The sequence below is a fragment of the Python bivittatus genome, unplaced genomic scaffold (genome assembly GCF_059951505.1).
Source record: "Python bivittatus isolate LINGU-HERP-01145 unplaced genomic scaffold, Pbiv_v1 ctg000700_np1212, whole genome shotgun sequence".
Classification (NCBI taxonomy): domain Eukaryota; kingdom Metazoa; phylum Chordata; class Lepidosauria; order Squamata; family Pythonidae; genus Python; species Python bivittatus.
In genome coordinates, this window is record NW_028277098.1 from 93,604,838 (window position 1) to 93,621,999 (window position 17,162).

General features: G+C 42.0%; 1 protein-coding gene across 6 annotated transcripts; it reads left to right on the forward strand.

Moving 5' to 3' along the window:
- The first annotated feature begins 467 nt into the window (after window positions 1–467).
- On the forward strand, window positions 468–13,802 carry FAM217B (family with sequence similarity 217 member B). 6 transcript variants are annotated; one of them, XM_088153546.1, is made up of 5 exons: window positions 468–1,139; window positions 3,923–4,031; window positions 4,132–4,214; window positions 7,093–7,993; window positions 8,896–13,801. In XM_088153546.1, the coding sequence occupies exons 1-5, from the start codon at window positions 1,042–1,044 to the stop codon at window positions 8,944–8,946; spliced, it is 1,242 nt and encodes a 413-aa protein (XP_088009672.1). In that variant the 5' UTR covers window positions 468–1,041; the 3' UTR covers window positions 8,947–13,801. The 6 variants fall into 6 exon arrangements, with proteins under 6 accessions (XP_088009672.1, XP_025030217.2, XP_025030218.2 ...); XM_025174449.2 differs by having other exon boundaries at window positions 474–1,139; window positions 7,093–13,802; XM_025174450.2 differs by having other exon boundaries at window positions 474–1,139; window positions 7,123–13,802.
- The last annotated feature ends 3,360 nt before the right edge of the window (window positions 13,803–17,162 follow it).

Consider the following 17,162-nt stretch of genomic DNA (forward strand, 5'->3'; position numbering starts at 1 on the left):
TTATACTAAATAAATCAAGGCAGGGTTGTTCTGAGTTTCTTTCTCATGCTTGTTCCAACCTCTGGACTGTGTAATTGCTTCTCCAGGTCCCTTATTAAGAGCTCCTTCCTCCCTCCCTCAAGGTCGGCTCTAAATTCCTTTACAGTTGGGTTGGTTTAGTGCTTAGCTTAAGAGCTAATTTAGCCAGAAAGACCTCCTGAGAGCCATCGGGTGCAAGACAGCAGGCGACGGCCCCGCAAATGACACAAATGGCATCATCACCTGCACAACTGCATGGCCCGTGACATCACTTGCCCCCAGCAAGCCCCCATGGGCACCATGATTACAGGACTGGGCTTGAACTCGGAAGATCCAGGTTTAAGTTCATCCTGCCCGCCCAAGTTCCCTGGAGGACTGTGAATCGCTCTCAGCCCCAACAAGGTCGTTGTTACGGGGGGGGGGGGGAATGGAGCGCGGTCACCACACTGCCTGGCCACGCGCCGCCCCTTGCGCGCAGCCCCTTAGGCTCCCTCAGTAAACCATGGTTAGGCGGATGAGGGCTTAGCGAGCGCCGTGCCTCCCCCACCACCACCGCCCGCGGGGGGCGACGCGAGCCTCCCCGCCGCCCACAATGCTTTGCGAGCGAAAGGGCCAAGCTCCCCTCCGGGGACGGTGGTGGGGAGCGGGTCGCGCGCGCGTCTCGCGGCTGCTCCGCTGGCCCGGCGCGCAGGGCGGCTTCGCGAGGGCCGGCAGGCGACGGCGGCGGCGGCGGCGGGCGAGCCGGCGCCGCTCCCTGGAGCCAAGGCTGGCGGAAGCCCCGGGCCGCCGGCTTCTGCAGGATGCCAGCCGCCGGCGACGATGCCGCGCAGCTCCGCACGCGGAGGGACGACGCCGGGCCGGGGGTTGCGGCGCGGCGGCGGCGGCGGCGGCTCTGAGACCCGGCGGCGGGCTCGGCCGCGGCGAGGGGCTGCCCGCGGGTTTCGGCCGGCTCGCTTGGAGCCGCGCGGGCGCGGGGGTGGACAAAGCGGCGACCCGGAGGAGGAATAAGGCGCGTTTCCCCCTATGATGGGACCGGGCATCGGGGGCTATCCCGTCTCCCTGCGCAGAGGGAGCCTGCGAAACCTGGTTCATGAAACCCACGAAGGGAGAGGAATGGTAACGTAAGGATCCCTCGCTTGGGAAGGTGCACGCGGGCGATGGCTTGCCTTTTCCCGAAATTCGGGGGCGAAGTCCCGAGTGGCCCGTATGAGTCCCGGAGCATCCCTTTCTAGGGCTTGCTTTATGAGCTTGCATCCCAGGCGGTTTTTAGTCACCGGGTATGGGGGATTTTTGCTGGGTGTTGCGCGGGTTATTTTGAGAGAAGAGTTTATCTCCTGCCTGTTAGTATCCAGGGGGGAGCGGCTGCTCCACGTTCAGAAGAACGGGAGAAAAGCGAGCCAAAGTTGGCCTATATTATGTTACGGGATAAACTGCGGGATGAGGTTTAAGGTCTAAAAGGGGTTTTGCGATGTGAAGATGCAAAACGAGAGGAAATCGTCTCTGGGACACCAGCAAAGGCATCAGAGCTCATGCCTTCCAGTTAGTCCCAGTAGCTAATATTTAGAGCAGTGTTTTTCAAGCTTGGCAAGTTTAAGATGTGTGGACTTCCACTCCCAGAATTCCCCAGCCAGCAGGGATACCTGACTTTCTGAAGCTGGTCTCCTCCATGTAGCTGGATTGCAGCTCCTGGAATTTGAGGCTGTGTCAGCTTGGGATTCTGGAAGTTACGGTCCCATCTTCTTATCTGTGCAAACCCTCATGAGAATGTAAGTTAAACTAAAAAATATTAATCTTCTCATCAAGCTTGGCTACTGATGGCTACTTATAAATATACCCTTGAAAGGTTTTTTTGCTTAATATGGAAGCAGGTTGTCTTCACCCTTCCCAACCTAGTCTATATTTCTGGTATTTCCTAGTGGTCTCCCATCCAAGTACTAACCAGCCCTGACCCAACTCATGTAAACCAGCCAAGGTGGCACCTGCTGCTAAATCAGTACATAAAAAGCTCCTTAAGTTTCCCTACTTGCCTTTATCTTGGCATGTTTATGTGGAGAGCACTTGCATATATGAATCCCACTTGTAATAGGTTTCCCTAGCAGATGTTGCCTCCGTTCTTCTATACACAAATACTGTAATGGTATGTGGAAAGGACCTTGGGAGACAGGAGGAAGAGCCACAGACTAGACAATCGTCATACAAAAGCTGTCCCAGCCCACAGAAGGAAAAGGGGTGTGGGAAGCATCTCAGAAGGGATCCTCCCTAGTTTTCTGGAAGGTAAAAGTAAAGAAGGGGAGAAGTGCTTTCAGACTAGCAAGATTCTGTTACTTTAACCTTACAATAAAGGTAACGTTAGTACTTATGGTTTGTGCTACTTGTCTGGACTACCTTGAAGGGTGACAGATGACAGCAGCTTTTTTTAACACATCTTAAGAGACAACAGAGTAAGAAATCCTTCTACTCTGAGCCATTATTGTCAGGGCCTGCATATTAGGACAGTAGATGGACTGTGAATCAGAGCCCTAAAGGAAAGGTGTTAGATCAGAGAGAGCATCTTGCGAGGGGAAATGTGGATGATAATCCTTCATTTGCAGCTACCCTGAACTGCTGTCAAGACAGGATCAGGGGGAGAATCTAAGAATTCATAAGAAGTGCAGAAAAGTTAGAGTGACCCTGATAAAACTATCACTACAGACCAGAAAAAGAATTAGGTGTGAGACCAGTTAGATAATAATAATTATTATTATTATTTATGAAACTTGTATGCCACCTGACTCTCAATGACTCTGGGTGGCTCACAACAGTCGAACAATAAAATTACAATAAAATCAATAAAAGATAAAAGATGGCAAGTACGATGAAGCGCGGGGTCTCACACTCCCTTGCCAAAGGCCTAAGTGAAGAGCCAGGTCTTCACGGCTCTTCTAAACGACAGCAGAGTGGGGTCCATCCGGGTCTTGGGGACAACCTTGTTCCAGAGGGGAGACAGTGCTACAGAGAAAGTGCGCTTCTGGAGTCCTGATAGATGGCATTGTTTAACTGAAGAAACCCGGAGTCAAGGAACCCGGAGTCCACCAACCCTGCAGGATTAAATTGGCAGGGCAGATGTTAAGGGAGACAGATGGTCCCTCAGGTAACCAGGCCCTGTGCCATGTGGATCCTGAGTTATTAAGTTTGGTTGTTACAAGGTCAAAAGTTGGGTTCTTTCCCTGAGCTGATATTTGTCTGTCCCAATGAAACAAAATAATGATTTAAACTACTTGTCCCAGTCACAGGTTTATATTTTTAAAATATATAATAGTACAACAGATTGCACAGAAGGTTGTTTGGAATCCAAAGCAATCTGGTTGGATTTCAAAGATTGACAATAATAACCATCTTTCCTTTAATCTCTTTTTAATGCCAGATAATTGTTTGTGAAGTCCTTGGGGTTCTCTGAGCTTGGTTGTTTTCTTGCAAACTTTTCATTACCTGTCTAGGTAACATTTTCAATGCTAAAATCCCATTCCATTCTAACACTGAAGATGTTACCTAGCCGGGTAATGAAACGTTTGCAAGAAAACAACCAAGCTCAGAGAACCCCAAGGACTCCACAGTGAGCTACACATATTGGGTTCTATTGAGATAATTGTTTGTTTGAGGGGGAGGGAGAGAGACCTTGATCTAATCATGCATTAGAAAGTACAAGTTTAGAAGTCTTTGCAAATGTTCTTTGGCCAGCGTTCTATGAGTTCCCACGCATCTAATTCACATGGACACACAGACAGTAAAGAAAGAGAAATGGATTTGATCCAATGAAAATGCTATATATTTTTCTACTGTCATAAATAAATAAAATCATTGTGTAATGTTTTCCTCCCACATAACGGCCATCTTTAACAAAACTCCTCTTTTTATTCATAACTAGTTCCAGTGGAGGAAAGAACCACCCAAGCACAAAAGATTTAAAGAAATCAACATTTCTAAGGCCATCTTCCAAGAGGCCAGGGAAAAATTCATCTACTATTGCAGAAAAGGTGAGACCACTTATATTTTTATTGAATGCAAATTACCCTTAGATGTTCATGTCCCTCTTCCCACTGCAATTATAACTGAACATTAATTCATTTCTTCTAGGCTCCTGTTCAGGCTACAGACAGACAGGTCACAGTTAAATACAAAGAGAAAAAGCAGGTTTATGAAGGTCATCAACCAAACAGGTAAAGTTCTTTTTTAGTACGGTTGCACTTTTGGAATGAGAAGTAGATTTGTTTTTCACAGGCAATTGGGAATGGGTAAAGGGAGATGTAATAACCTTGAAAGGGATAGGATATGAAAGTTTAATCGAGGTACTGATCCGTTGGAAATACATCCTCCTTGATGTTAATTTCCTGTTCAATTCTGGTATCATAGTGCCAATTTCCTGGCATTAATTTCCCTAAGGATTAGTACTGAAAAGACTGATTGCCTTGATCTACACTGATATAATGGTCATCACAGTGACAGTAGATGCCATCAGATGGCATTAAGTTTCAGCATGGTTTGATTCTTACTTTGCCAGCTGATTCCAGAAGGTGGCACTAATCATTTAGTACTCATCTCAAGGTTTTTAGGCCCTACCTTCTCACCAAAGCACCTTGATCTCCCTTTAAAGAAAAGTCATGAAAGTTAGAGAACCATTCAGTGCAGTGCAAAGGGGTTGTATCTGAAAGAGAAAATTGGTGGCTCTTCTTTTAGAGTCATGGAACTTTAGGCAACCTGAACATAATTTATCCTGGTGAAGACATCCACTACTATGGCTTTGATCTTAGGGAACCATGTTATTTCTGTTTTATATTATAATGGTAACAAGCAGCAGTCAAGGTTGATACCTGAAGAGGAGTTACATCTCCTTTATTTTATCTATTTATGTTAAGGAATTAGAGCCTACTGGTAAAAAATTACCAGATGTCACTTTTTTCTCTCTCTTCTCTCTGTCATTCTCTTAAAAAAAAAAAAAAAATTAAAAGTCATTAGATCATAAAATAGGAGACCTTAGAGCTTGTTTCTAGCATAAGAGCACACTTGCACAATCAGTAGCATAATAATTCAATTGAACTAAAACAAATGGTTTTGATTAAAGAAAGGCATTTGTTCAAAAAGACTAATGAGAAGAGACCAGCTTTTAAATGTAAATCCAAACTGAAATTCACTTTACAACAAATGGGATGTTTTTACCACTGTTTATATAGTAGGAACAGGTTAACTTAAAGCTTTTGAGATTGTGCTAAATATCTAAAGAATGTTTTTCCTGAAAACATTGTTTTTGTTTTGAAAATTTGGCCTGCATGTCCTAATTTCTAACTTCTTTAGATGCCTTGCTTTCACCTTCTAAGATTCTAAAATGCATAAAGTTACAGTTTATTTATATGGTTTATAGAATTTAAGTTAATTTTTTACTTTTTATTGCCCCATCTTTTCTTTTAATGTAGTTTAGATGGAGTTGAAGATTTTCACTCTCCAGAGATTGCTAAACTCCAACACCCAGCATCCCTCATCATTGCCCTGCAGTTCAGGCCTGCTGAGGGTTGTAATTCAAGCTCATCTGGAGGGCTGTATGTTCTCAGTGCTTGATGTACAGGTAGTCCTTGCTTAACAACCATTCATTCAGTGACTGTTCAAAGTTATGATGACGCTGAATGAGTGTTAGGCTGGTCCTCGAAATTACAGCTGTTGAAGCACCCCCCACGGTCATGTGATCAAAATTCGGATGCTTGTCAGCCTGCCCACATTTACAACTGTAGTATGTGCTTCAACTCCTCCCACCTGCCTATCTCCCCCATCTCTGCCTTTTTGGCTGTCCTGCACACCACTGTCGCCTACCCCTGCCACTCCCAGTTGACCTTCGCTGTCTTCTTCCACTGCTAACGAGGTGTGCCTGGCTGAGGCAGCTGCTGGCCCTTCGCGAGGGGTCCCCGAAGGAGGAAGAAGATGGTGAAGGGCAGCTGAGGGCAGCAGGAATAGGTGGTGGGAGAGTGCAGGGCAGCCAAAAGGGCAGAGATGGGGAGACAGGCGGGTGGGGTGATGTGATGGAAGGCATGAGCAGGGAAGGTTCTGGAATGGAGCTTCAAGGTCTCCAGGAGGGGGGAGAGACATTCCAGAGGAAGCACCTCCTCAGTCCCCAGCAGGAGTGTGGGAAAGCCAAGAGAATGAGACTGGCCCCTCCCTAGGGCCTCTTGGTTATCGTTACTGTTGTTGGGGATTAGAATTAGTTTGGCGAGATTCTGTCTATTAGGTTTAAGCTAATAAAGGAGCTAATCTCTTCTGGACTGTCTCGCTGTTGTTCTTGGGCTGAACCTGACAGGTAGTGCAGGAGAAGCATGAGGTCCTTGCTTAATGACCGCATGGTCCTGGCCTAACAACTGCAACCAGGACTACTGGAACTGCCATCACTGAGTAGTGGGGTCATGTGATGTTTCATCTAACGACTGCTTTGCTTAGCCACAGAAATTCCAGTCCCAATTAGAGGGGTTGGATGAGGGCTACCTGTAGATGTCTCTCTCACTTTTTATTGTCAACCAACCTATGTAGTGGATTAGGCTGAAAACGTGCTAGTGGACCAAGATTGTCTAGTGAATTATATAAATGATTGGAGATTGAAACTAATGTGTCTCTGTCTTTAATTTGAAAATCCTAGCTGATATGGTTATGGATATGGATATGGTCTCTAGATAGCACATTTGGAAAAAAAAATAGGAGCTTTGTATTAAAGGTGGCAGTAACTTCTAAGAGTGACTTTGCAATGTGAGCTGTTCCAAAGTTATTTTTTAAATATTTTTGCTGCTGTCATTGCCTTACTTATTCATCTGTTGGTGCATTTTATGCTTCGTCTTAAATGCTGCAGTAACTTCTAAGGGTGACTTTGCAATATGAGCTGCTGCAAAGATGTTTTTTAAACGTTTTTGCTGCTGTCATGGCCATACTTACCTGTTGATGCATTTTATGTTTTCTCTTTTTCTGCTTTGTAATGTTATGCTTGTGAATGACCTAGGGTTGACTCAGATACATTGATTTAGGTTTTTTTAAAGCTGACATGAGTATTATTTTTTCCCTTTTTAGCATAACAAACATTTGTACTTCCTCACATAGAGCACCAAGGTTGAAAAGGGAACCTCTGGCTGGAAAACATAGTGAGGCTGAGGAGAACAATATCCTTCCTCCATTTAAAGATATCTCATGGAGTCCTTCCAGCAGGACAGAAGATGTGAGGATTCAGGGTTTTTATTGTGGACCAAGAGGCAATTTGGAAAGAAACTCTGGAGGGGATGTGGAGGGCCCAGGGCCCAGCAGCCTTTCCTATCAAGACGCTACTGCTGATGCAATGTTTCTGGATTTTGAATCTTTGCAAATGATGAAGGAGGACTCTGAGGAAGACGATGCCAGTGACCTTTCTGATTCAGAAAGAATTCCTATCCCTCCTTCACCTTGCACACCACCAGAGCTCAATCTGCGAGCAGAGGAGATCGACCCCGTTTGTTTTGAACACCTCTTTGAGACGCAGCGGAAGCAACCAGACTACTATTACCCGGACTTTCTCCCACCGCCTTATAACAGCTGGGACTTGAAAGGTCTGGCTGTGTTCATCAACACCGAGTGCAAATCAGAACCCCGACCAGAACCGGCTGGATTTCTTGAGAAGTATGTTGATCGTCTTTTGCAGCTGGAATGGCTGCAAATGCAAACCGTGCAAGCTGAGAAAGGAAAGGTAACCAAAGCTCGGGCTCAAACTGCTCCTAGCATCCTCCGGTCTTTGAAAAGTTCTGGCAAAAGCAAATTATTGCACAGCTCTTTAGCAAATAAACAGCTGACTCTCCATGGAAACTTTCCAAGAGTCCCTACTGCAGGTCTCAGAAAAGATTTTCATGGGGAAAGGACCAACCAGGTGCCCCCTCCTGAGAGTCAGTTGAAGTCCACTGGGGCAACCCATGGCTCATCAGTCCACCAGAGGAGGCCTTCTGAGGTGAGGAATGAGACAAAAAAGCGGCCCGCCATCAAGCAGCATTTGGTCAGCATGCATTCTTTTGAGATCCAGGGATCTTCCATGATCCATGGAGCTGGCAACATGAGACCTCCCAAGCAATCTTCATTTCATGGAGCCACTGCCCCCCTTAAGGGGTTACCGGCCCATATATACCCAAATCCCAAGAACGGAAATACTAATAATTATGCTTCTTCCAAAAAAGCTTCAGCAGATACCAAGCTAAAAACAAATGGCCTGAAACAAACACGGTGCAAATTTAAATAATGCTTGGACAGGGTTTGTTGCCTCGGTACAGCAAGGTCTGGTAGCCCTTTTCCTTGTGCAGCAAAAATCTAGGATGGTGGTTCTTGAACTTTGAGGTAGACCTTCATAGGGAGATGCTATCATGTCCTTGACTTCTCACTCTGTGTTGTGATTGGTCCTGGAGACAAGAATTCTGATTCCTCCCTGCCTCATCAATTGGAAATTTAGGTATCCTGGCCCTTGTGACGTTTGCAATTGCAGGACACCACGGTATGAGATGTTTGTCTTCCCAGAATTCCTTCCATAAGCATGAAAGATCAAAACGTGCTCACAGCCCATATACTCATGGCCCCCCTTTTTAAAAAGTTGTGATGTGAGGCCAGGCATTCTTTTTCTCTTGTGGTAAATTCTTGCAGTTGGCTTTTTATAGGGAAATATCACCTTTAAAATTCATTCTTCTATGATGTACGAGTTATATGATGTTATGGGGCAAACTAAAGATTGAGTGGTAAGAAAATGTACATAAACAAAAAAGTGTAACTTTCTCCTAATTCCCATGATTTCAGCATATAAGAACATTTCTCTCCTTGTGCTCAGATTTTCCTCTTTAAAACTGTACATTTGATCTCTTTGTTTAGGACAGCATCTATAGACTGCTTTTCAATCTGGAACAAGAAATCCCAAAGTAATTTACAAGGCATCTATATTTGGAGATGTTGTTGGCTGCTATTATTATTATTATTATTATTATTATTATTATTATTATTATTATTATTGAACTAGAATATTTTACAACTTTTAATTTGGGGCTGGCCTGGGGAGATGTAGGGTATGATGAGTTGATGATGCTTTCAAAGACTTCTGTAGATCAGTTGGAAGGAAGGATGCTGGAGAATATGGAGAAATAAGAAAGATTCAGGAGAAAGTAATGAAAAGAAAGACCACCTCTGCAGGAGTCAAATGACCATCTGCCTGGGAATTCTATGATTTTCAATCTTGACACGTAGTATATACCATGTTAGGGACTCCTGTCCTAGAGCCATTTTCGCCCATGGTTCATAGTTGATCAAAAAGTTATTTTCTAATTTATCAGGAAGTTAAAGAAAATATAGTTTGATGGGTGGGAGAATCATTTCAAATTTCTTCTTCCTTGACTTTGGAACAGTTGAGTAAAGCAAATGAGATCACGTTCTTTGCTTCAGTTAGCAGTTACAGATCCTTTCTTACATATTGTTTATTTTTTTATTTTATATTCCTTCCAACGCCTTAGGAGTTTTTAAAACAGAACCAGCAAGCTTAATCTATGCAAAGTCAGACACTCATATTCAGTTTCTCCACCACTATCATTTTTTATTGGTTACCTAGAAGAGCAAAATAAGGACATTTCCAGACATCCATTTTCTCAGCAACTGTAAGTGTAACTTGAACAGTGAATCTGCTGCTTCTCCACAGCTGCTGAACAGGGATCAGCCCAGTTAATATGTGACACATCAGCCACTTAGTCACCCACAAAAATACCACAATTGTGAAAGAAACACACTTACCTTGATAATCTAGCCCTATTCTCATGACACATTCAGTGGGAAGAAGTCGTATGTTGTGGAATACCTTAAAAGGATCAGTTGATCCAGTTAACTAAACTCCATGGGCAGAGGTGTCTGCAGCAAGGTGGGACCAGGTGTGGGAAGCCCCATCCCTCACTGACATCACTGTTCTTTTTTTATGTGTCTTGGGAGGGTGGGGAGGCTTGTATAGGGATATATCCATCCCTCCATCCATTCCTCCATCCATCCCATGTTCTGCTTAGATTCTTTTATTAATTTTCCTGGGAATCAACATGAATTGGCTTCACTGCCTACAATGCAATTGCTCCTGCCTAGGAGTTAGGTTTAGCCCCAAACAGACCAGGGTTTTCTTGGGTAACCTCTGCAAGTCAAATCACTCCTCTCTTACCAAAAGATTACTTCTTTCTTATAAAGTCCACAGTCGGTATGGTCCTAGACGTCTCTCTAAATCAGAGTTTCTCAACCTTGGCAGTGTCCAGATATGTGGACTTCAATTCCCAGAATTCACATCAATGGCCATGCTGGCTGAGGAATTCTGGAATTTGAAGTGCAGGCACTTAGAAATAGCCAAGATTAACAGTTCTATAAATATTATGTCTCTCTGGTGGTTTTGGTTTTCACCTCTCCTGGCAGAGTTGGAGTAGAAAAGGATCAGAAGCAGGTGGAGGGTATGTACAGTTGTGAACCTATCCACAGATAGCACCCCTCTCTCCAGAGAGGAAAGCAATAAAAGGCATGAACCAGAAAGAGAAATACAAGCCTCCCAGCTGTTTTGTGGCAGCTGGAAGGACTAACGATTGTCAAATGACTAATGGAGTCCTCCAAGATGATGTATTATTGCCAGCGTGCAAAAGTGAATCAAAAATGAGAAAGAGGATAGTTGGATTGCTTGTGCCATGAGAATAGGGTCACCAAGAAGAACATCTGAGCAATACAATAGTGAATTTGGTTAGGTTTTTCTTTTTTTCTAATAAACCATTTCACTTAATAATTTTTTATTTTAAGAATTGTAGCCAGGAAGACTGGCCTGCTTCTTTCCATAATATCTGGAAATAATATACTAAATATTATTATATACTGAAAATCGGACATTGTAATGCTGTGCTAGCTATCTGTCATTAACTGCCAATGATACAGAGCAGGGAAGAAGAGACTGTTATAGTAAGACTGTTATAGTACCTCAATAATGTTTTAATAAATGTTATTGAAGGGGGATTCAGCACACAGCTGCTGCTGTTTTGAGTAGCAGCTCTGCTCTTACCATGAGGGCTAGTTTGATCATCAGGAAATGAATTCATTCTTTCACTTGTACGTGTAGCCTAAGGCTGGCCAAAGCATTTGCAAGTGGTTTAAAACAAAATGAAACACCACACCCCATCTTTGTAGGTAGCTGCATTGGTAAGGTCCAATTTGAAAGTCCCTGGTGCTTCCAAAAGATGCAGTGTTTCATGAGAGCTTTGGGGAAGAAGAACTCTGTAGTTCTGAGGACACAGTAAGTCACAGAAGTACTGTTTTAGAGCGAAGGGCAATTTCACAGAGAATGCATTTGTCCCAGTTGGATGCCAGGATGTGCAAATAAACACTGCCCCCTTGGTAGAGTGAGTTGAGATGTATTATGCAGTAATGTGGAGCAGACCAAAGCTTTTACCCCCAGATTTACACTATTTTGTATTTGGTAAGCAGAATATAATTATGCACAAGTAATCAAGGTATTTTCCTATCACCCTTCACTGAATCATTCCAGCTGACGTGATTCTCCAGTTTTTTAAAGCTGTGATTTATATACAAAGTTAATTGAGCTATATATGTAATTAAATTGACTTTATTATTTATCCTGCACTCTCTTTACCCAACCATAACAATGTAAGGTTAGAAACCATGGTATTTGATAATGGTAAAAACAAACAAAAAGTATAAATAGAGTTGGCTGATGTACTTGATTTTTGACACCTCAAGAATGATTGGAAACTATGCTGTTCTTTTAAACTTCATGGATGTTTTCCTCAGTCAAGTTTAAACTTAATTATGTTACTGTGAGATTGAAGAAATTCCTCTGCATCATTGTTCAAAAGTCATATCATGTTGCTGTGATTATCAAAATGTGCTCTGTATGCACAAGCATGTGTAGTCAGAATTGCTGAGTTTTCTCTGGAAAAAAAAGTAAACACTTTGTTCAGAACTTTGCGATCCACCCTAGTCAGAATTAAAAAAATAAAAACCTAACATTCATTATCTCTACAGAATGTGCAAACAGTTGCATGAAATACATGTGTGGTTTTTGCTAGAGCTAAATAGAATACATACTAACTATATAACTTCCATGTATCTAGTATTTTCCCCCCATGGGTAGACCCCATTTGGGGTACTGCATCCAGTTTTGGCCATCAGAGTTCAGAATGGACATGAAAAAGTTCAGAGGAGGCTACCAAGATAGTGAAGGGTTTGGAAACCAAGCCATATGAGGAACGGTTAAAGGATATGTGCATGTCTAACCTAGAGAAAAGACCACTGAGGAGATACGATGGCAGTCTTCAAATATCTGAAGGGTTGTCCCACCAAAGAGGGAATGGACCTATTTTCTGTTGCTCCAGAGAGCAGGATTAAAATGGATGGGTTAAAATGACACGGGAGGAAGCTCAGGAAGAACTTCCTGACTAAGTGGTCAGCCACTAGGTCAGGCTGTCATATGATGTGACAGTTTCTCCTTCAGTAGAGATTTTGAGGCTGAATGGGTCTGTCTTACGGATGCCTTAATGGAACCTGCACAGGTTAGGCTAGATCAGTGTTTCGCAACCTCAGCAACTTTAAAATGTGTGGACTTCAACTCCCAGAATTCCCCAGTGCTGGCTGGGGAATTCTGGGAGTTGAAGTCCACAGGTATTCAAGATGCCAAGGCTGAGGAACAGTAATTTAGACAAATCCCTGAGTACATTCAGGCAAAGCATTTTTATTTTCTTTTTAACGCTCTTCCTGCGGTGCAGCAAAGAGAAACTCTCTTCGCTGATAGTGGAGATACTTGCAGCTGGATGTTTACATGATGGTCTCCAGAAACTTTTATCAGTCTGGGAAGTGATTCTCACAGTATCCAATCCCACACACACCAAGTAAATATGTACATTTTGTAGAATGATGTTGCGGGTTTCAGCATGTCCTGGAGTGAGGTTCTTGTCACGTGATGAGTCCAAGAAGGACACCCCTGGCCGCTCAATAACAGAGTGAGCTCAGCCTCTTATCCGTACAGGTACACCGGCTCAGAATAAGTACGTAAATGGCATTATCTCTACTCTAAAGTCAGGTATCATTTTACAAGGAATTAATGTTTGAAAAACTCTCGCCTGTTCTAGACTTTGCCACAACGACTTTATGTAAAAAATAAATTTATTTCAGACTAAGAACTGGAAAGTTACATCCATTTCAAAGCTTTGTCAAAAGACTAAAGTCTCACCCATTAACAGTTCTAGTAAGTATCTAATTTCACTTGGCAAAGGCACGCTGAATACATTAATACATACTGGTTCTGTTTTACACAACCTCTTGACAAGAGAAATGACAGAATAGATGAAAAATACATTGGGTGGGGGAGAAACCATTTTGTTTGTTTGTTCGTGAATTTTTCTTGAGGGTTTTTTTTTTTCTTCTGAATTGAAAAACATTGGGATTATGAAACATTTTCTTTTAGGATGATGAACAAAGAATGTGCTCTACCTCCTGGATCTGTCTATCTGTCTTTAAGATCAACAAAAGAATAAAAGAAGCCGAAAAAAAATACAATTTACTACTTTACTGGGAAATGAGCATTCAGGATATATTAAACTCTATTTTAACCACATTGGTATATTTTCCTAATGTATGTAAATGATAATGGAATGATTTCTAATGTGATAATTTGAGGTAGAGTGATTTATGCAATTCTTCTGTATTTATGAATCAACCACTATTACATGTTCAATAAACTATTTCATGAAAAAAACAGTTACACATAATATGTTTTATATTCCATATGACATGATGTAAGAACTGCAAAGGGTGGTAAAATAGTATATTTCTATTTCTTTTGAATTTCCTCCAGAAAAAAAAGGGGGAAATACTTAGTTCTTGCATCCATGTTTCCTGGAAAAGGAAACTGTCATAGCTGGAGATATATGCCAGAAATGATGGGTCTCTACTTCTGGATTTCCACCCTGCAATGTTCCAGGAAATGAACAATAAAGAAGTAATATTAGTTGAATCTCATTCAGTTTGGGCAGGCAAAAGTATTGCTGTAGACCAGTGTTTCTCAACCTTGGCAGCTTGAAGAGGTGTGGACTTCAACCCCCAGAATTGTGCCCTGTGGTTAAAGTTTGTGTAAATTCCTGTAACGTCTCCAACAAATCTTCCTGTTCACAGCTTAGCACAGCTACATACAGTAGGTGTCAATTAATTCTGCCTCCAGTAGTTCAGCTGTGATCTGTTGTCCTCCCGGCCTGAAATTGCTTATCTAAATAATCTCTCCCAAGGACAGGACTGGTTTGTTATCTTTGCAACTTCATTCTGATTTGAAGTGCTGGCAGCATCTTGATGTCGTGACTCCAAAAGTGGGGAGATCCGTGTCGCACAAAATACCCGCCTTGGAAATATTAGGAAAGTGGTCAGCATAGGCTTCATTTTAAAAAGCATATTTGGAATTATAGACTGCTTGAATGTCAGTAGGATTCGCTTACAGCCATTCCACCAAGTGTAAGTCAATTGCGTAGCAATAACATTGAAGTAACAGACTTAGGGAATAACATATTGCTTTCTTTGAACCCCACCGTCCACTGTTGAGTCTATTAAGGGTGATTTGTAGGTAAATCTGATTAGTTTGTAACATACGGTGGTTCTGATTTTGATTTTCAACTCTTGTATCTCAAAAGTTGAAGAGCGGGTATTTTGGGGGTTTGTTCCCTTTTCTCAGATTTAGCTATAGAACCTTTACTTTGGGTTACAACAGCTTGATCGGTTTTGGACTCAGAGCTTTCTGCTTCAGCAAGCTGAGTTAATTTATTGTAAAAGGACCAAGTAAATACATCAAGGGACTCTTTCAATGAGTTCATTTTCACTTTATTTCTGTCAAATAATCACAAATTGATAGAACAGTTGCGCCATCAGTCAGCTTTGCCTAGACGCAAGATCTGTAGTCTTATTTTTAGAAATCTCTTCCTGACAACTTTTTGTAGTAAATGCTGCAACCGAACATGTTGCAGCTACTTCAGAAGAAGCAACTGTTACATCTAAGGAGCCCAGTGAATTTGGTTCCCCGCTGTTGTAAGTGAGGTGGTCCACTACACTTTCTTCTTGTGAGTCCCAACTCAACACATCATACCCATTTGGAGTATATCTGGGGCTTGGTTCATTAGTAATGCTAATGCTGGAGCTGTCATTACTTACATTACGGTCTTCAGCCACCTTTTTAAATTCCATAAGGTCATCAATTTTTCGTTACTTGGGTGGTTTAAGCGACGTCTGCATGCCAGAATTCATTCTTTGTTGTTTCTTCCTCTTTCTCATGCTGTAATCTGTTGACGCTAAAGTATAAACAGTCCTCACCTAGTTTATAGATAAAATAAGCAGTTCTCACTCAGTTTGTTTGGAAATTAGTTGTATACAGTTATGCATAGGAACAGGTAATTTATAGAAGATTAGACTGATAATATAGAAAATAAAAAATTGCCAGAGCACTCTAGTAACTAGATGCTTTCACTTTGCCATCTTTGTCTGATAAGTAAAATGAAGCATAACATTCATTAATAAAATATTTATTGATACCAATTAATATTTATCATTTATGGATTATTGTGCAGCAGATTCACTAGTTCTAATGACAACAGCACCCACTTGTCAATGGGGAGTATATAGTATATTGAGTTCTTCCCAATGTGATGGATTGCTATTATCTGTATTTATCTGTAAAGTGAAGCATATGAGAGCCAGTTTGGTGTAGTGGTTAAGGCACCAGGCTAAAAACTGGGAGACCGTGAGTTCTAGTCCAGCCTAGGCACAAAGCCAGCTGGGTGACGTTGGCCAGTCACTTTTTCTCAGCCCTAGGAAGAAGGCAAGGGCAAACGACTTCTGAAAAACCTTGCCAAGAAAACTGCAGGGACTTGTCCAGGCAGTCTCCAAGAATCAGACACAATTGAACAGATTAAAAAAAAAAAAGTGAAGCATAACAACTTAAGCCTGGCCTTATGAATATACTTTGTTTCTCCAGGGAAGTGACTTGATGCCTGGTGGACAGTTTGATGGAAAAGTCAACCTCATTCAACAGGACTCTTTTGTGGTCTTCTGCAAAAGCTGATCCTGCTTAAGCCATTTGTTGTATAATGGTTGCATAGCATATAAATATGGGATAAGTAACACATGCATCTCAGAAGCCTAGACAACATAGCCAATGTTGAGGGAAGGGAAGTAGCTGTCTGCCATCATTAAACATTGCAAGTGCCCTGATATGGTGAAGGGCCGCTGCAGGCTTTTTTGTATTTCAGGCCTTATGACTCACTTTGTACAACATGCTCAACTGAATCAGTGACAGACTTTTTGGCTTCAATCACAACACAACATGTTAAAGATCTTGGGTTTCTGTGTAAATATGTATGTGTGTGGCTTAACATGTTCAGCACACCAAGTTCCTTTGGTTAATCAGTGGATCAGACTACTTGCACACCCCCAAAAAAGGTTAATTCAGTAGTTAAGTATGTTGTGCAAACTCAGCCCGTCATTCTTCATTATCAGGGCTTATTTGTCTGACTACATAATTGTGTTCAAAGAAGATTCCTTGAAAGGGAAAATTAAATGGATCTATATATCATAATGCAAACAGTATGAAGCAAAAGAAAAACTGTCCTGTATTGATTACTTAAAATAAAATATTGTACATTTTTTAAAAAGCCTGGGAAAGCTCCCCACCCCCATCCCATTCCAAGACCTGAAATATAATTTCACGTTCTTGTGGTTTGAGAGTATTGTGGTTCGAAGGATAAGAAGAATCTTAAGGGTGGTGGTGAACAGCTCAGTAAAAATGTTGATCCAGTGGGCAACATCTATGAAAAATTTTACACTGGGTAATGTTAGGAAATAAACTGAAAATAAAATGGTTAAGGGCCTTTATCTATGCTTCAAACACACTTGGAACACTCTGTTCAGTTCTGGCTATCTCATCTCAAAAAGGGTATTATGAAGCTGAAAAAAGTTTAAATGATTCAGGGTGCTGCAATATCAGGGGGAATTTCTTTGCCTGGAAAAATGTAATGTGGTGATGGCAGGGGACATATCAGAGGTGCAAAAATGATGTCATGGTGAAAAGAAAGTAGATGAGGAACTTCTCT

Coding starts and splice junctions, on each gene's coding strand:
- FAM217B (XM_025174449.2), top strand. CDS start 1,042: ATGATGGGACCGGGCATCGGGGGCTATCCCGTCTCCCTGCGCAGAGGG. Junction 1,140..3,922: donor GAAGGGAGAGGAATGGTAAC/GTAAGGATCCCT, acceptor ATTCATAACTAG/TTCCAGTGGAGGAAAGAACC. Junction 4,215..7,092: donor GAAGGTCATCAACCAAACAG/GTAAAGTTCTTT, acceptor TTCCCTTTTTAG/CATAACAAACATTTGTACTT.